General features: G+C 48.1%; 1 protein-coding gene across 3 annotated transcripts in view; it reads right to left on the reverse strand.

The window, feature by feature from the left end:
* Window positions 1-14,596: 14,596 nt before the first annotated feature.
* The window catches only part of DHCR7 (7-dehydrocholesterol reductase), a 28,377-nt gene continuing 23,115 nt past the window's right edge, over window positions 14,597-19,858 (reverse strand). For all 3 annotated transcript variants that reach the window (XM_020970854.2, XM_078148783.1, XM_078148784.1), the window contains 2 exons: window positions 19,075-19,206; window positions 14,597-17,305 (listed from right to left, as the gene is read on the reverse strand). In XM_020970854.2, the coding sequence (XP_020826513.1) occupies window positions 16,841-17,305; window positions 19,075-19,206 (597 nt within the window). In that variant the 3' untranslated portion in view covers window positions 14,597-16,840. The remainder of the gene's footprint in view (window positions 17,306-19,074; window positions 19,207-19,858) is intronic.

A 19,858-nucleotide genomic window follows, 5' to 3' on the forward strand; every position in this document is an offset into this window, starting at 1 on the left:
GATGAGGAAGCTGAACTCCAGAAGGGTTAATGATCATAACAGCAAGGATTTACGTAGCGCTTTGAGGTTTGCAAAGCACTTTATACATTTGATCCCCATAACAACCTCATTTCTATTGTCTCTATTTTAAAGACGAGTAGAATGGGGCACAGAGAGGTTAAGGGACCTTTCCCAGGGTTCATACAGCCCATAAGTGTCAGAGATGAGATTTGAACTCAGATCTTTCTGATTCCCAGGTCTAGCACTCTATCCATCACACTACCTGTTGGGTTTAGTTAGCTGCCCCAGTCATGCCAGTAGTAAGGCAACAAATACCAGAACCAGGATTTGAACTCAGGTCTTCCAACATTAAATTCATCACTCTTTCCACTATTCCTCCCTGCAAGCCCATTTTCTGAGAGTCTCAACATTCCACCTGCCAAAACATTCCCCCTTTGGAAGCTTCATCTTTGAGAGGCAATGCACATGGCATCAGTCAAAGCCCACATGAGTCACAGGATTCCAGGCTGAATCTCATCTCTGATAGACTAAGCTGGGCAAATCATTTCTTCTCTCTGACCCTGAATGTCCTTATCTATGAAAGGGGGATTGTTAGGGCTTTATATGACCTGTTCCATGGGGTTGTTGTCATGAAGGTCCTTTGTAAATCAGAGAGAGTTACTGGGGAAATATAGTGTCTGGTTTCTTACTTTATCACCAGGTGGAATATCTTTCTACCTCTTGGATCATCTGGTCAAAACTGGTATTTGAACCCAGCTCATCTGACCAGCACCCTCTCCTGTCTATAATGGACTGCCTGGAGCAGTTCTACCCCTAGTCTATCAATCATCATTAGTCAGGCATTGTTGTGAGTCTTTCATTATCCCATCTTTCCTCCCTGAATAAATACAGTGTGCAAAAGCAATGCCCTGTTCAAGGTCATCATTCGGGAAACTCTGAGATCTCTTTCCCACACACCCTCCTTGCCCTAGCTTTTGTCCCAGTTCTATGACCTCATTTCTATGTTCTTCCCATTTCTTCTGCATCCGCCCATGCCGGGGTTTACCTGCTCTCCTCTGGTTCTCCCAGGACCCTCCCTTTCTTTCCTCTGATACTCTCTCGTCCCACCCTACCATGTCCTCTTGGGGGACCATCCCAAATTGAGATGCTCTGCCTGCCAGGTCATGAAAGACCACACCTGCATAGGGACAGGAGAACTAAGTTACGTCCAAGGCAGAGATGACTCATCCAGCTGGGGTAGACTCAATCTTTTCAATGCTATTCTTTTTGTTCATTGTCCTTTCTTCTCTTCCAACCTTCCCTAGTATTATGTGCAGGGCACCACCATTCTCCTGGTCACCCAGGTTCCCAACTTAGGTAACAACAATAATAAGCTAGCCCTTATATAACATGTACTATGTGCCCAGGCCCTGTGCTAAGCTCTTTACAAATGTTATCTCATTTGATTCTTGCAACAACTATGGGAAGGAGATGCTATTATTATCCCCATTTTACGGTTGAGGACACTGAGGAAGACAGTGATTAAGTGACTTGTCCAAGGTCACATAGCTAGTATGAATCTGAGGATAGATTTGAACTCAGGTCTTCCTGATTCCAGGCTCAGCATTTTGTCCACTGCAGCACTTAGCTGCCTGATGGCAGCTTCAATTCCTGTTTCTCTTTCCCTTGCCATAATCAATCTGTTTTCAAGGCCCATCAGTTTTAACTTAGGAACATTTCTTGCCTATGTCCTCTTCTCTCCTCTGACCCTGCTCCCACCCTGGAGCAGACCCTCATCACCTCATACCTGGACTATAGGAATAGCTGGTGGGGGTGGGGGTGGGGTGGAGGTCTGCCTGCCTGCAGTCCCTCCCTGCTCCAGGCCATCCTCTACAGCCACCAAAGTGACCATGGTGTCCTCTATTCAGCAGACCACAGGGGCTCCCTGTCACCTCCACGATCAAATGTGCAACCTGGCTTGACTGTTAAAGCCCTTTATGACCTGGGCCTTTCCATCTTCTTTTTTGTAAGAGCTTTCTTCCCTCCAGATACTCTGTGACCCAGTACCTCTGTCCTTCTGCTTGCTCCTCAAACAAAGCCCTCGATCTCTCCCCACTTGGGGCATTTTTACTGGCTCTCCTTCACTCCTGGAATCTCCCCTCCCCCATCTTCTCTAGCTCCCTCCTAAAGACCAACCCAGCTGAAATCTCACCTCCTCCGGAAGCCCTTCCAAATCTCCCTGGATGCTGCCTTCCACTGAAGGAGATTACTGCAAATTCCTCCTGTCTATCCCTCGTTTGGTCCCGCTTTGCATGTGTCTTCCTCATTAGGCTGAGCTGAGGGCAGGGACTGAAAGCTTTGGATTTGTCTTTGTATGCCCAGGATTTAGCACAGTGCTGGGTACACAGTAGGTGCTTAATAAATGCTTGTTGAATTGTTGTCTTGTTCAAGTGGATAAGCAGCATATACTGGTGGCATCTAGGGGGCACCGCAGTACAAACAGCTAGAGTCAGGAAGATGAGTCTTCCTGAGTTCAAATCTGGCCTCAGACACTTACTGTGTGATCCTGGGAAGTCCCTTAACTCTGTTTGCCTTCATTTCCTCATCTGTAAAATGAGCTGGAGAAAGAAATGGCAAACCCCTCTAGTATTTCTGCCATTACAATTCTATGTGGGGTCATGAAGAGTTGGAAACAATTGAAATAACTGAGCAACACGCCAGTGAGCTCTGGATGTGGCAATCAGAGGATGTGGGTTCAAATTCTGTGCCTAAATTTATCCTCTATGTGGCTGAACAAGTCCCTTAACTTCTCTTCCTCAGTTTCCTTATCAGTAAAATGGTGATGATAAACGGGATGATCCCTGCTTCCTGGGGACTGTTAGGGGTGGGGCCTTAGCCTGTGATCTCATGAGTCTAGAGAGCTGCCAGGCAAGGAAGCTCAGCCCCTCTGGACCCAGGCCATCCCAAAGCCAGTAAGGGCCGGAAGGGGGACCTGACCCCGGGCCTTCCGGTGTGTGGCATGCACTATAGCAGGCTACCCTGGGACAGCACCACGGGGTCTTGGTGAGGAGCCAGGGAGATCACGGGTGTGGAGTATTGACTGCCCTCTACAAAGACTCATTAAGGACCCAAGTTCCTCTGGGGACTGCTCTCCTTCTCAGCTTAGACCTGAGCTTCAGGCGGACCCTCCCCCTCCTCAGGGGCTCCCATCAGGCTTTGGGACACTGGAGCTCAGATCGTGGCATTCTTCAGTGAATAAAAATAGAGAAAATGAGGGCGTATTCTTATTTCCTTTTCTTTACCAAGGTAAATCCAACCAAGGCACCACTGCCCTCTGGTGACACATCTCCTAACTGCAGGCTAGGAGCTTAGAACACTGGCAGTCAGAGGTGGATGGGACCTCAGGGCAGGGAAATGTGGAATGTCCAAGCTAGAACCTAGCTTGCTAGAGCTGGGAAGGACCTTGGAACATGGATTGTCAAAGATGCGAGGGCCCTTAGACTGCAGAACCTAGGTCAGAGCTGGGAGTGGGGTGCTGCCCCCTAGTCAGTGTGCCCCCCATTTGACTTGTGAAGAGAGGCCATTTCAGTCCCTGTGGCCCTGGGACCCAGCTGTGCCCTGGGGATGTGGCGTCTGAATGAACGCATGTGTCCAGCTTGCAGTACAACAGAGCTCATGTGTCCTGAGAAGGCTATGAAGCCTGGTTTTTGAGAGTGCCAGGGCAGTGTCCTCAGTATTGCTGCCCCTCCCCCTTGTACCTGGCACCAGAGAGGCAGCAAGGGAAGAGGGCCTCACCTGGCTGGGCCCCAGAAGCCACTCCAGGGAAGGGCAGGGGAGGAAGGCAGTCTTTCCTTTACCTTGGAGAGAAGCTTGGTAGAACTGGAGTCCTGCCCCACTGAGTCAAAGTCATCCATGCAGTCCAGACCCTGATGCCAACTCTCAGAGCCCCTACCCCGGGCTGGAACCCATTCCTGGTCCCGAGGCCTCCCAGGGCGAGAGCAGAGCTCCTGCTCAGAGCCAAATTCTTCCATCAAACAGCAGCGGCTTCCTGAGCTGGAGGCCTCTGGATTCCTGTGATGCTGCGACAGTAGCTTGCCCATCATCTGCAGCTTCCCCAGATGGACCTCAGGGCTGCTGGGGCCAGGATGGCCGACTCCCCCAACCTGTTCCTGGGGGGCTCAGAGAACACAGGGGGCTGGGTGATGAGGTATTTCCTTGATATCACAATGCAGGCTCTTTTAGGTAAATTGGTCCTCTCTTTATGAGCCTAAGTGATTTGCTGGCAGCAGCTAGGGGGTAGAGGGGATAATGTTCTGGGTCTACAGTCAAGAAGGCCTGAGTTCAAATCTGGCCTCGGACACTCGCTAGATGTGTGACCCTGGCTAAGCCACTTTAACTGCTGTGTGCCTCTCTTTCCTCCGCTGCAGTACTAGCTACTTCCTGGAGTTGTGAGAATCAAGAGAGATATTTGTAAACAGCTTAGTACAGCACCCAGAATGCAGTAGGTGCTATGTAAATGCTGGCTATATTAACAGCTGGATCAGACATGAGAAAGAATGGCCCAGGGGTGGGTTGGTGGGTGACAAGTAACCCAATTAGAGAAGCCAGGAGTATCAGAAGAGGGAATATTTTACTCATCAACCCCAAGAAACTGGAGCATGCAGAAGAGGAAACTGAGGTCCAGAGGCTCATAGACCTGGAGAGCTGGAAAGGACCTCGGTGAGCACTGGTCCAACACTGGCCCAATGGCCATCCGGCCTCCCACCTGAAGGAGGAGGAATTCCCCTTGCCTCCTGCTTTGGGGCGGGTCTCATGATAGGAAGCATTTCTTGATCTCCAGCTTAAAATCACCTTCTGGAAATTTCTGCTGGTTCCTCCTGGTTCTGCCCTGTGGGGCCACAGAGAAGTCTCCCCCTTCCTCCTCAGGGGCTTGAGGGAGGTATCTTGTCTGCCAAGTCTTCCCTTCTTTCCCCTGTCTTTCTCAGGCCTCTTCCTCTGGACCTGCTGGCCCAGTGATTCTCCAGGTGAAATCTAACCAGGGAACAGCGGTAAGGCTGTCAACTGCAAATTTCTGGACGTTCTGCTGTCTTCATCCAGCTAATCTTATTTTGGGCTGCCGGACTCCACCGCTGACTCCTACAGAAGGTAGGATTTGAAGTGAGTGTTGAAGGAAGTCAGAGAACCAGGAGGTGGGGAAGAAGAGGGAAAACATTCCAGGCAGAGATAGGAACAGTGAGTGCATGGGGTGTTGAGTTCAAGAAGTAGCAAGGAGACCTGTATCATCTTTGAATCCAAGAATAGGTTGGAGGGGAGGAAGGTGGAGGAAGCCTGGAAGGGTGGGGAGGGGGTTAGGAAGCCTCTGAAAGCCAGACAGAGGACTTTACATTGGTTCTGGAGGAAATAGAGAGCCATTGCAGTTTACTGAGGAGGGGAGTAGCCTGGTTAGCCTTCTGTTTAAGAAAATCAGTTTGGCACCTGAGCGGCTTGTAATGGGGAAGTGGTTCTGGTGGCCAGGGAGGCCAATCAGGAGACTGGGACCATCATCCAGGCAAGAGGCGGTGAGGACCCTCACTCCAGGGCAGGGCTGAGTCAGAGGAGACAAGGCAGGTGGGATGCATGTTTTGAGAGTAGAAGTGACAAGCCTTGGTCACAAATAGGATCCATGGAGTGAGTGAGTGCGTGTGAGAAGGAAATTGAGAAGGACATTGATGCCATGACCCTGAGGGACAGGGAAGGTTGGAAGAGGGAAAGGTTTGGGGGGAAGATGATGAGCTCAGTTCTGGACAGTTTGAGATGTCCTTCCCACAGGCAGCTGGTGGTGCTGAAGGGACTTGTTTCTTCTTGTTTGCTGGGTAGCAATGTAGTGGGCTTTAAAACTGCTGGTTTTCAATATTGGAGCTTTTCTTGTATTGTCTTTTGTGAATTTCTGGCTGTCTCATTGGCTTTTCTTGACTGTGTTCTATGGTATCTCATTCTAGGAAAGTACAGGGGGGGTCATTTCTCCACATGCCCCCACCCTCTTTTTAAATTGAAAACCTCTTTGATTAGGTTGGCAAGACACCTGACACATTCTTACCAGCCTTTGTTAGGTGTGCTCCATTTCTGGTCAGGAACTGGTCATCCCCATCTTGGATGCAGTGGTCCAGAAGCTCACTGCCAGGCCCCACTTCCCAAATCCATTTTTCTCTTTGCTATTTCTCGCCTTCAATGGACATCAGGGAAAACAGCCTGTGCCCCTGTGGCCTTCAGTTTCTTTCTCTGGACTTCTCCATTGTTGGCCAGACATTTTTGCTTCCTTCTGAGGGATCATTTGTGCCCATCCATGTACATCCCCAGTGATGGGTAAAGCTTATCAGTTTGGGGCAGTCTCCAGAGATTTTCTGTTATGTCTTGGACACCAGCCCAGGAATTAGTAAGTTAATTTAGGTAAAATTGTCAATTTTATTATATTGTCTTGACTTACCCATGAGCAATTAATATTTTCCCAATAGTTTAAATCTGCCTTTATTTGTGTGAAAAGTGTTTTATAGTTGTGTTTATACAGTTTCTGGGTTTGTTTTGGCAGGTAGACTCTCAAGTATTTTATACTGTCTACAGTTATTTTAAATGCAATTTCTCTTTCTATCTGTTGCTGCTGGACTTTGTTGGTAATGTACAGAAATGCTGATGATTTATGTGGGTTTATTTTCTATCCTGCAACATTGCTAAAGTTGTCAATAATTTCAGGTAGGTTTTTAGTTGATTCTCTAGGATTTTCTAAGTATAACATCACATCATCTGCAAAGTGATAGTTCTGTTTCCTCACTGCCTATTCTAGTTACTTCAATTTCTTTTTTTCTTATTTCTATAACTAACATTTCTAGTACAATATTAAATAATAGAGGTGATCATGGGCATCCTTGCTTCCCCCTTCATTGTACTGGGAAGGCTTCTGGCTTATCCCCCTTACAGATAATGCTGCTGCTGATTTTAAACAAATATCACTCATCATTTCAATGGAAGCTCCATTTATTCCTATGCTCTCAAGTATTTTTAATAGGAATGGGTGCTGTATTTTGTCAAAGGCTTTTTCTGCATCTATTGAGATAATTATATAATTTCTGTTGGTTTTGTTATTAATATGGTCAATTATGCTGATAGTTTTCCTCATATTAAACCAGCCCTGCATTCCTGGTATAAATCCCACCTGGTCATAGTGAATGATTCTTGTGATATGTTGCTGTAATCTCTTTGTCAATATTTTATTTAAAAATTTTGCATCAATATTCATTAGGGAAATTGCTTTAATTTTCTTTTTCTGTTCTGGCTCTTTCTGGTTTAGGTGTCAGTACCACATTTGTATCTTAAAAGAATTTGGTAGGACTCCTTCACCTATTTTTCCAAATAGTTTATATAGTATTGAGATTCATTATTCCTTAAATGTTTGATAGCATTCGCTTGTGAATCCATCTGGTCCTGGGGATTTTTTCCTTAGGAAGTTCATTGATGGCTTGTTCGATTTCTTTTTCTAAAACTGGATAATTTAAGTATTTTATTTCTTCTTCTGTTAATCTGGGTAATTTAGATTTTTGTAGCTATTCATTCATTTCAATTAGTTTGTCAAATTTATTGTCATATAATTGGGTAAAATAGCTCCTAACAATTGTCTCAATTTCCTCTTCATTAGTGGTGAATTCAGCCCTTTCATTTTTGATACTAGTAATTAGGTTTTCTTCTCCTTTCCTTTTTTAAAATCAAGTTAACAAACGGTTTATCTATTTTATTGTTTTTTCCCCATAAAACCAGCTTCTAGTTTTATTTATTGGTTCAATGGTTTTCTTACTTTCCTATTAATCTCTCCTTTGATTTTCAGGATTTCCAATTTGGTGTTTAATTGGGTATTTTTAATTTGTTATTTTTTTAGTTTTTTAATTTCATGCCCAATTCACTGATCTGCCTTTTCTCTATCTTGTTGATGCTTAAGTAATTAGAGATATAAAATTTCTCGTAAGTACCACTTCGGCTGCATCCCATAAATTTTGGTAGGTTGTCTCATTGTCATTTGCTTTAATGAAATGATCAGTTGTTTCTATAATTTGTTCTTTGACCCACTGTTTTTTTAGGATGAGATTCTTTAATTTCTAGTTAATCTTTAATCTCCATTGTCCATGCATTGAATGTAATTTTTATTGAATTATGATCTGAAAAGGATGCATTTTACTATTTCTCCTTTTCTGCATTTGGTTCTGAGGTTTCTAATGTCCTAATACATGGCCAATTTTTGTATAGGTGCCATGTACTGCTGAGAAAAGGGTAGATTCCTTTCTATTCCATTCATTTTTCTCCAGAGATCTACCATATCTAACTTTTTCAGAATTGTATTCGTCTTCTTAATTTCTTTCTTGTTTATTTTTTGATTAGATTATCTAGTTCCGAAAGGGGAAAGTTGAGGTGTCTCCCACCAGTTATAGCTTTATTATCTATTTCCTCTTGTAATTCATTCAACTTCAAAAATTTAGATGCTGTATCATTTGGTGTATATATATTTAGTATTGGTATGACTTCATTTTCTGTGGTACCTTTCAGCAAGATACAGTTTCCTTCCTTATCTCTTTTAATTACATCTCTTTTTGCCTTTGCTTTTTCTGAGATCATGATCGCTACCCCCACTTTCTTTGCTTCAGCTAAAGCATAATAGATTCTGCTCCAGTCCCTTAACTTTACCCTGTATGTATCTCTGCTTCAAATGTATTTCTTGTAAACAACATATTGTAGGATTCTGGTTTTTAATCCATTCTGCTATCCAATTCTGTTTTATGGGTGAGCTCATCCCATTCACATTTATAGTTACAATAACTAACAACGTATTTCCCTCCATCCTATTTTTCCCTTGTTTATCCCCCCCTCTCTGTTACCCCCACCCTTCCCCTTCTCAGAAGTGTTTTACTTCTGATCACCACCTTCCCCAATCTACCATCCCTTTTATCAGTCCCACCTCCCCTTTCTATTATCCCCATCCCTTTTTACTTTTTTATAGAGTAAGATAGATTTCTGCATGTAATGGAGTGTGTGTGTTATTCACTGTTTGAGCCAATTTTGATGAGAGTTAAGGTTTAAGCTTTGGCCTGTCACCTCCGCCTTCCCCCACCCCGATCTTTTCCTCCATTATAATAGCTCTTTCATGTGTCTTTTATGTGGGATAATTTACACCCATTCCCTCCTCCCAATGCAATTTTCTTTCTCACCCCTTTAATTTTTTTTGGGGGGGGATATCATCCCATCAAAGTCACCTTATATCCACACTATGTCTATTTATACTCCTAATTGCTCTTATAGTAACAAAGTTCTTAAGAGTTAAAAATATTATCTTGCCGTATAGAAATATTAAGTTTATCCTTATTGAATTTATGTTTTCTCTTTCTTGTTTCTTTTTTACCTTTTTATGTTTCCCTTAAGTCTTGTGTTTAAAGGTCAAATTTTTTATTTAGCTCTGGTCTTTTAATTAGAAATGCTTGAAAATCCTCTCTTTTATTAAATATACATTTTTTTCCTTGAAAGATTATATTCGATTTTGCTAGGTAGGTGATTCTTGGTTGTAATCCTAACTCCTTTGCCTTCTGGGATATCATATTCCAAACCCTCCAGTTTTTTATTGTGGAAGCTGCCAGATAAACTTTCTCTTTGATCTGTGAGCTCTAGAATTTGGCTATGATGTTACTGGGAGTTTTCATTTTGGGATCTCTTTCAGGTGGTGACAGGCGGATTCTTTCAATTTCTATTTTGCCCTCTGGTTCTAATATATTAGGGCAGTTTCTTTTGATAATTTCTTGAAAGATGTCATCCAGGCTTTTTTTTTTGATCATGCTTTTCAGGTAGTCCAGTAATTCTTACATTATCTCTCCTGTATCTGTTTTCTAAGTCAGTTGTTTTTCCAATGAGGAATTTCACATTTTCTTCTATTTTTTTTTTACTTTTGTTTTATAGTATCTTGTTATTTTATAGAGTCATTAGCTTCTACTTGCTCAATTCTAATTTTTAAGGAATTTTTTTTTTATTGAGCTTGTGTACCTCCTGTTCCATTTGACCAATTCTATTTTTTATTTTTTATGGAGTTATTTTTGCTGGTAAATTTTTGTATATCTTTTCCCATACTATTAACTGTTTTTTTCATGATTCTCCTGCATTATTTGCATTTCTTTTCCTAACCTTTCTTATACTTTTCTAATTTGCTTTTTAAAATCCCTTTTGAATTCTTTCAGGAATTCTTTTTGGGCCTAAGACCAAAATGTATTTTTCTTTGAGGCTTCACATGCAGCCCTTTTGACACTACGGTCCTTTTCTAAATTTATGCCTTGATCCTCCCTGTCACCATAGTAACTTTCTATAGTCAAATTCTCTTTTATTTGTTTGTTTTCTGTTCATTTTCTCTGCATTTTTTGGTGACCTGATGTTTTTTATGTGAGAGTTGGGCTCTGGTCCTGCACCGTCCCAAGCTTTCTGTGCTGGGCTCAGGGTCTTACTGCAGGCTTTCCCTGGGCTGATTCGGGGCTTGGCTGCTTGCTTTCTCTGGAGGGTAGGCTTCCCTTCTGGCTTGTACTGGGGGGTGGGGCCTCCTTGCTGGCCTGTCCCAGGGGTAGGGCCTTGCTGCTGTGTTGCTATGGAAACAGGACCTCTGCCAGCAGGCCCCAGGAGTGGAGCTTCACTAGTAGTCAGCAGTGGGGTCAAGAAGCCTTCCTGGGGGCTTTGCTGCACCGTGCAGACTGCTCACTTGCCTGGGGGCTCCTGGTTTGCAAGAGGGGAGGGCCTCGCTGGTGGATTGCCCCAGGCTAGGAGCCCTACTGCAGGGCCCCTACTGGGAGGCTGGCTGCTGCTGCTGCTGCTCTTGGACCCTACTGCCTCCCACCCCAGGGGGGTGGACCTTTCCTGCCAGCCTGGTCAGCCGCTTGCCTGCTCCCAGACCAGTTCTGAAGTGGTCTTCTAGTTGTCTGCAGGGGAGCTGGGGCAGAGGGGGGGGGCTTCAGAGGGCTCCGCCTTCTTGGCACGAAGTTCTCAGCTCCTCTTCATGTACAATTTTCTCCCATTAGAACGCAAGCTCTTTGAGGGCAAGGGATGTCTTTCTTTCTGGATTTGTATCAGCATCCCCATCCCTTAGCACAGCTCCTGCCCTGCTCCTCCCGGGGTGGCCTGGTCCACTTTCACAGAGCTCTGATCATCAGGAAGGTCCTTGTAACTGTCACCAGCCATTCACAGTTTTTCCATCCCGGCCATGCCGGAGTCAAAACCTTCTCTTCCACAGGAAAGCCTTTCAAATACCTGAATTTAGCGCTCATTCCCTGCTCCATTCCTCTTCCCCCACCCCACCCCACTCCTGTTTTCTTTAGCTTTCTTTAGCTAAATTTCCCCATCCCCTGCCACTCTTCCTCATAGGGCTTGTCCTCAGAGACCTGCACCGTCTTCTCTGTCCTCTGGACACTTCAGCTCACTAATGTCCTTCATAAACCATGATGTCTGGAGCTCAGCCGAACAGTCCAGATGGGCCGACCAGGTCAGAGGCGAGGAGGATGTCCTGGGAACTGGGCACTGCCTCCACCAGGCAGCCCGAGGCCACCCTGGCTCCTCTGGTTTCCGGATCACAGGGTTGGCTTGTTGAGCTTCTGGGTAATTCAGGGAGAGCTAATTTCTAACCCTGCCTCCCCTAATGCCTGGTGCACAGGATGCATTGACTGAAAGACAGGAAGCTGATTTCATCAAATTAGATGTAAGGCTTTTCATCTGTCCCTCTTATATTTCATTTCATTTCATTCAGGCGAATTTCCTAAACTGCCAAGATCCTTTTCTGATCCTGTAATCTGGGGTTTTAATTACGCCTTCTCCTCTTCGTCCTCATCCTAACGTAAGGAGTATTGATGTAGGATTTTAAGGTTTGAAAAACACTTGAAATGTTTCTCTTCACAACAGCTCTATGAGGAAGGTACAATTATTATCTTCATTTTGTATATGAAGAAACAGGCTGAGAAATTTGAAGTGCCATGCCCAGGGTCACCTATCTGGTCAGTGTATGAGACAGGATTTGAACTCAGATCTTTCTGACTCCAGGTCCAAAACTATCCACCAAGTCACCTGTATGCCTAATTTGACAAACAACATCTATACCTTTATGCAAATTACTGATATAAAATATTCTAAATCACAGGGTCAGGGAGAGATCCCTGGAACACTCCACTGGTGACTGTCTTCCCAGTTGACATAGAACCTTCACTACTACTCTTTGAGTTGCATTACACAACATTAAACATAAGTATGATTTTTTAATATTTATATCACATTTCCAAGGACATCCCTTCTCCTCCCCTTATAAAAAGCCATCCCTTATTTAAAAAAAAATGAAAAAGAAGCTCAGCAGAATGAACAAGGCAAATTCTCTAAACTGTTATAATCCACAAAGGAATCCCCTAATCCCCAAGGGTGGAGCACCTGTGATGAGTCACCAGTTCCAAAGTCTGCTCATTCCCTTTTCATTTGAATTTACAGACATTCCTGAAAGGGGATTTTCCCACTCACTGAAACTGGTTGCTTTCCTCCCTGCCTCCAGCTAAGGATGGTTCTGACTCCTCAGGCTCATCTCTACTCAGGCGAAGTCTTCCAGGACTCTGATGCTAGGGCAGGGAGGAAAAAGATGGCAACATAGAATTAGTCAAGAGCCCCAGCGCAGGCTCGTGGTAGGAGATGGATAAGACTTGTCTAATTTTGCTGGGTTGTAGGTAAATGATAACCACCACTCCTCCTCTTCTTACCACCACCACAGCCAGCACCACCACCACCACCACTGCTACCACTGCCACTACCACTGCCACCACCACCACCACTATTACCACTACCATTGCCATCACTACCACTGCCATCACTACCACCACCCACCACCACCACCACTGCCATTACCACTACCACCACCACTACTACCACTACCATTGCCATCACTACCACTACTACTACCACCACCACCACCACTACTACCCTTATTAAGCCTCCCCACCATTACTACCACTTGGTAGACAGGTGCTATTATCATCCTCATTTTACAGTTGAGGAAACTGAGGCAAGCAGGTGAAGTGACTTGCCTAGATTTACACAGCCGTCTGAGGTCAGGATGAACTCTGGTTTTCCTGACTGTAGGCCCAGCACCTTATCCGCTGCACGACCTGTGTTACTAATGAAGATTTGGGGGTGGAGGAGTAACATTGGCTAGAGAAATAAGAACACCTTTTTTTAAAGGACTTATTCTGTGTACCAACCATGAGGATGAAAATAGAAGGGTGAGACAGCTCCTGTTCTCGAGGGGCTCCCACCTAAGTGAGGTGAAAGCATATGAGCAAGGCTTCGGTTCGTGGTGGACACAAAAGTCCTGGTGGTCCTTGGGTCCCAGCAGACGACATCAGGGCAGATGGAGGGCCCTGAGGGCCTTGGAAGCAACAGCAGGGCAGCATCCAGACAAGTGGGTCCCTCAACACGGGTGGGAACGGGTCGCTGGGGGGCTCGGTTGAGGAAGGGGACAAGGGTCTGTTGGTCCTCATCTGGTAGCCAGGAACACTGGTCCTGGGGATGGGGTGGCTGCTGGTGAGCCAGGAAGTGGGAGGTCCCCAGCTCGGCCTGAGGAAAGAGCAGGGCCAGGAGATTTTCTCAGCAGAGCACGAGGGCTAGGCATGTTTACATACATCAGGCAAAGTGCTGGGAAATAACCGGCTGAAGATGAAGAGAATGATCTGTGGCACAAGCCAGGCAGCGGGAGGGTCTTGTTGCCAGGGCACAAGTAGAGGGATGGCTTCAGGAACAGGTGAGTCATATCTTCCTCTGAGATTTGGGTCCAGGAGGTGAGGATAGGAGTAGCGCACGTTTATTAAGCATCTGCTACATGCCGTGCCGTAAGCTGTGCTAAGCGTGTTACAAATATTACCTTATTTGATCCTCACAACCACCCTGCAAGGTTGGTGCTGATATTAAACCCATTTTATAAATAAAGAAACAGATGACAACAGAGGTTATGTGACTTACCCAGGGTCACACAGCTAGTAGTGTCTAGGGCTGGATTTGAATTTGGGTTTTCTGACTCTAGGCCCAAGTTTCTATCCCCTGGCCATCTGCTGAGGCTGATGGGCTTGGAGGACAGGGTGATCGAAGGGCCGTCAAGCGTCCAAGAGGAAGATGGGGGTGGGATGAAGCCGGGGCAAGAGAGGAAGGTGAGTGATGGAGAGGGGGCTTGTACCAGTGTTTCCCCACCCTTTCCTTCCTCCCCCTGACCCTGGTGTCAAAATGGTGGTTGTTATAAGAGGATCAAGTGAAAAATGAATGAATGAAAAAACGTTTACGTGCTTACTACCAATCACCAGGGATCCAATCAGAAGATCACATTCTACAAGGGAGACTCCGTACAGGGAAGTAACTGACAAGGGCAGAGTGAGGGAGGGCTCACGGAGGGCAGGCTGGCAAGGCAAGGGCCTTGAATGCCAGGCCATTAGGGGGTCCACAGGCAGGGTTTGAGGAGGGGAGGGACACAGGCAGGTCTCCAGGCATGAGGAAGATTCACCTGCTTCGGTACGGCATCAGATTGCAGAGGGGAGCGCTAATGCGTCAGACAACAGAATTCATTTTTTCACAAATGTTTATTAAGCACCTGCTGTATGTGGAACACAGGGCTCAGTGTTAAGATACAAAGATTGGAAAAGAACGCATTCCTGACCACGTGGAACTTCCAGTCTAGGAGATTCAAAAGCATCTTCCCAAGGTAGGAGAAAATTCAGTAAGAATCAAAGGGGTCTCACTTTTGCTTTAAAAAAATCAACAGAAAAAGCACAGGTTTGGGGAGGCACCTGAACCAGAAAAGGGAACATGAACGGAGGTTTCAGTGATGGTGGCATGGCTTATGGAGATGGGTGTCTTCTGATCTCCTGGCCTGGTCGCCACATACCTGAGGGCAGAGCTTCTGGACGGGCCCCCAGGACGGTGAGAGGACGGAGACCCTGCCACATGCAGGCTTAAGAGGGATGAAAACCCTTGGGGAGGGTGGGTCTGGCCCCAAGGCAGATGGGCAGGAAGGTCCTGGCACCAAGTGCCACATGGTCCCCCCTCAGGGCAAGGCACAGGGGCCCCTTGGAGGTTAGCACCCTGGAACAAAGTCCCGTCTGAGGCTGGGGGAAGGGCCTGGGGACAGAAGGCAAAAATTGGGGTGTGGAAAGGTTATAACTATTTTTAGGTAGAACCAGGAATGGTGGTTCTAGGCGGCAGAGGTGATATCAAGGCTATGGGCAAACAGGCTTTCCTAAGAATTAGTACTCTCAATCAACAACCATTTATTGAATGCCACTGTATACAAAGGCACTGTGCTTGGGGCTGGGCCACAAAGCCAGTCGGGAAATAGCAAAGGGGAGGATCTTGGGGACTCCTGTCCAGCTCCATCACAGGGGTCCTGAAGTTCCCTTTAAGCCCTGGGACTCTAATTCTGCCGGGGATGGACCCCCAGATGTCCTGGGCAGTGTGGAAGTGGGGGGACCTATCAGGAAGCTTGCTCCATACCAAAGAGCTGATGCTCTTCTGGGCCACAGTGAAAGCAGTCTGGACTGGCACAGAGCGTCACCAGCATCCTTCCCGTCTACAGAGCTTTGCTTCAAAGATGCCCAGTGGCTGAAGGCCAGACAAACTTCACGGCCCCAGGGGCAACGGCATGAGGGGGAGAATTTGTTTTGGTGGGGTCCAAACCTGATTTTATTGAAGTGGAGAGCTCAGCTCTTCCAGTGTGGAAACTACCTCCACAGAGGCAGTTCAGAGCTGCCCAAGGCACTGAGAAATGGTCACCTGACCCTGGTTTTCCAGACAGTCTGAGCCACAGACGGGTACCCCGTGCCAAGGCCTCAAGGCCACGGTGCTCTGCCTCCAATGGATTTGATCTGAACCTAAAAGAGACCAGCTGAATAGAAGGCCCGAGTCACTTACTCAGGCTCGCAGACTGAGGCGTCCAGCCCTAAGCTCCCCTAAGCCCCAGGATACAAGAGCAAACGTCCTGCTCAGCTCTGTCTCGTTGCCCCCGCCGGCCCTTCCAGGATGCACGGGCCTTACACCGCCATGCTCTCAGCAATCCAGTGACTCCGGCCTCCCGGCTACTCCCTGTCTAAGGGCCTCCATCTCCCCAGCACCTCATCCTGCCTCCCGGCCACCACCTTATACAGGAAGCCCCTCCTGGACTTCCTCAACGCCAGTGCCCTCCCTCTGCAGGCAATTCCAATCCATCCTGTCCATCCTGTTTGGCCACAGCTGCTTGCACGTTGGCTCCTCCCCAGGAGGTAAGCTCCTTGAGGGCAGGAATGGTCACCGGCCTTTCGTTGTATCACTGGAGCCCAGCACAGTGTCCAGAACACAGTAGGTGTGTAAGAAATGCTAGTGGATTGACTAACGGGATTAAAGCCTTAGCTTTCAGTAAGAAAGGTAGAAAAAGGGAAAAAAAAAGACTCCTTTGACTTGCTGAGGAAAAGAAATCCGATTCAGACCCTGGGATATTGTGCAAGAAAATTGGGCCGCAGGGGCCCGAGACCGAGCGTGGGCAGAGAGAACTTGGCTTCTGATCTGAGGGGCGGCTGGAGGAGCTCAGGGCACGAATCCCCGAGGCGGAGTCGACCTGTACCCGAGGTAGCGTTCCCCACTCAGCTTCCCAGACTCTGGTTCACAGAGTTTCTTACCACTATCGAGAATCCCAGAGCACACCAGGGAATCAAAGGACCTCACACTGCCCTTCTGACCACGAGCTGGCCTCTGTACACAGGCTGTGTGGCTGCTGAGAACGGGGCGCTGGGGGAGCTCCTGCAGCCCTCTGGGGCTCGGGCCCCACCGGGTCCCCCTAGAAGAGGCCAGGCAGCAGGCGCTTGGGCACAGCCGTGGTGTAGCGCTCCCAGTCGCGGCCGTACTTGCGGGAGCAGCGGTCCTCGTCACGCAGGCAGCGGTGGACAAGCAGGAGGGACATGTAGATGACGTAGAAGTAGGGCAGGAGGTGGGAGAAGCCGCAGGCCAGGCAGTAGGCCAGGCTGCCCATGAGGTCCCCCGTGTAGTTGAGGTGGCGAGCCAGGCCCCAGAAGCCTGACACCATCAGCTTGCTGCGATGCCTCCGCCCATCGGCCGACACGTAGGAGCACTCGATGTACTTGGGCTTCCGGCCCCAGATCTGGCAGTTCCCGTCGGTCTTCCGGAAGAGGTCCTTCTGGTGGTTGGCCTCCCGGAAGACGCAGTAGCCCGCGAGGCCCAGCAGCAGGACCGCCAGCGCGTGCGGCGTGGAGAGCTGCACCGGATGGTAGACCAAATACAGGCCCTGCGGGGACGACGAGAGGAAAGGGGAAGCCTGGAGGGCTGGGCGCTGATCTCGCGGTTCTCAAAATGGCGGCCATCGCCCTGGCACAGACCAGCCTCGCCTTCCCTCGCTGTCAAATGAACCGGTGGCCCTGGAGGACACTTCTAAAAGCCCACCCTCCTCCCAGGACCCACGAAGCATCGTGAAGACTGAGGGCAAACACAACCCCATCCCCCTCCCTCACAAGGGGCATCCATTCCCAGGGCACCCCTTTGCCTGGCTGGATGTCCCCACCCGACTTCTGCACCCATCAGATCTCCATCTGAGCCATCCAGGTGCTGTAAGGCTGAAGGACGCCCACAACGATGCCCTGATTGGGGTCCTCTGGACATCGGGGTCCCCATTTTACAGGTGAGAAAACCGAGGCTCAACGACATGGAAGGAGGTGTCCGGGCTTCTAAGCTGGACGGGCAGGATGTGGCCCTGTCCTCTCCTGACTGTCACTGTCCTGGAGGCCTTACCCTGGGGTCTGTGAGCTTCCAAAAAACGATAACTGGATTTCAACAGAATTCACTTCTTTTTTTTTTTGGGCTAGGCAAAGGGGTTAAGTGACTTGCCCAGGGTCACACAGCTAGTAAGTGTTATGTGTCTGAGGCCAGATTTGAACTCAGGGTCCTCCTGAATCCAGGGCCGGTGCTCTATCCACTGCACCACCTACCTGCCCCCTAGAACTCACTTCTATTGTAATCCCATGTGATTTATCTTAGGCGTTCTGGGAAGGGGTGCTCAGGTTTTGCCAAAGGGCCCCAGGGCACAAGGGTGGGGATCCCTGCATCATGCCGCTGATCTGGTCAGTGCTGAGGAGCCCCCCGCAGGGAGGAAGGCTTTTCTGGGGGCATTCACTGAGTGCCCTCAGGGAGATAAACTGGGAAGCCAAAGGCCCGAGGGCAAATTCTGGCTCTGCTATTTCCTATCTGGCCGCGCTGCACCGGAGACACTCTGGATTCCGAATGAGGAGCGATCTGGGTTCAAATCCTGCCTGGGACCTTTACTAGCTGTGTGAGCGAGGGCAGGAAGCTCCCTGAGCTTCAGAGGCTACCCCGTGTGTACGATGGGTCCTGGTGAGGCTCGGATCACGTGCTGCAGAAATGCCCGTTGCTGTCATCACTTACCCAGCTCCGGCCCTTACCTTTTTCATCTACAAAATGGGGACAAAAACAGACTCCCTGGCTTTCCTACCACACAGGCTGGGGCAAGGACCAGACGAGCCAGTCTGCGCCCAAGAAGCTGGTACAACGTATTTTCAGATGAGCACAACATGGCATTGGCTGTCAGTCACATCTCCCTAAACACACTTTTCTCATTTCCTATGTTGGGTGCAGTATTGGTCCGTAAGATTTTAATCTACTTTTTAAACTCAACATTTATTAAGCACCTACTGTGTGCCAGAGTCTTTTGTCTCTTCTTCTATCCCCAGTGCTGTCACACAGGAGGTGCTTAATAAGGCTGATAAGTCCCATTTCTCAGAAAGACCACGGTGTCAGGGGTGCATCCTGCTAATAATACTGGCCCCCCGAACCTGAACGGAGGGTCTTCATGAGTTCATATGGCCTAACAACCATGGAGGCCAGCCCCATGTTGGCAATGGGCGATGCCTCCTCCACTTTGGAAGGCTGATGGGGACAGAACAATTCCTGGTTGTGTCTGCCAGGGAGCCTGGATCATGCCTTCCCCCTCCCAAGAAGGTCTGAAAGGAGGCGGGATGAACTTCCCACCTCCACACATCTCACCTGGAGGGTGTAGAGGTAAGGCAGCCAGACGCAGTCGCCCCAGCCCAGGTACCAGCCAAAGTGGTCATGGCAGATGTCAATGGTTTTCAGATACCAGGTTTCATTCCAGAAAAAGTCTACCACATAAAGAGCCTGAAAGATAGCAAGGGAAAGTTCACTGGCCTGGTATCCGCCAGGACCCTCAACCAGTCTCTGGGGGTGGGTACAAAGTCCAGAGAACTGATGAAAAGGAGAAAGGAGGCAATTTCGGGGGGATTAGCCAAGGCCTTGGTAGCATCTGAGCTGTGCCTTGAGGAAGCTAAGGGTCTCAATAGGCAGAGTGAAGGGCAGAGGCTGCCAGGCAGAGGGGCCACCTAGCCCAATGGTGCCCAAGTGGGCTTTTTCACCCATTGGTCAAATATGGCACCAGGACCTGGCTCTCAGGGTGGGTGAGGCTGGGGGACAGAAATGGAGGCTTGGGGCAGCCACTTCCTGGAGTGGGTAGATGGACAGATCCTTAGCTGCACTGAAGGCAATTCCAGCTGAAATGGGCTAACACAAGTCTGCAGTTGATTTCCTAATGCAGCTCCCTCAGCACTGCAGGGGCAGGAGCGGAGGAGCAGGGAGGTGGGGGGTGATGCCAGAGGTGAACAGCATTGTGACCGTGGAAAAGGCCTCGGGTAGGGGCTGGGCAAGAGCCCCACTCTTGTGTTTGCTGACCTCACAGTTTGGAAATCCTGTCTTCAGTTACCAAAGACTTTGTAAGTGCCAGATCCTGAGGCCTTTTCTCACCACTCATCCCGTC

This window comes from Phascolarctos cinereus, unplaced genomic scaffold (genome assembly GCF_003287225.1).
Source record: "Phascolarctos cinereus isolate Bilbo 61053 unplaced genomic scaffold, phaCin_HiC Scaffold_9;HRSCAF=440, whole genome shotgun sequence".
Lineage (NCBI taxonomy): Eukaryota > Metazoa > Chordata > Mammalia > Diprotodontia > Phascolarctidae > Phascolarctos > Phascolarctos cinereus.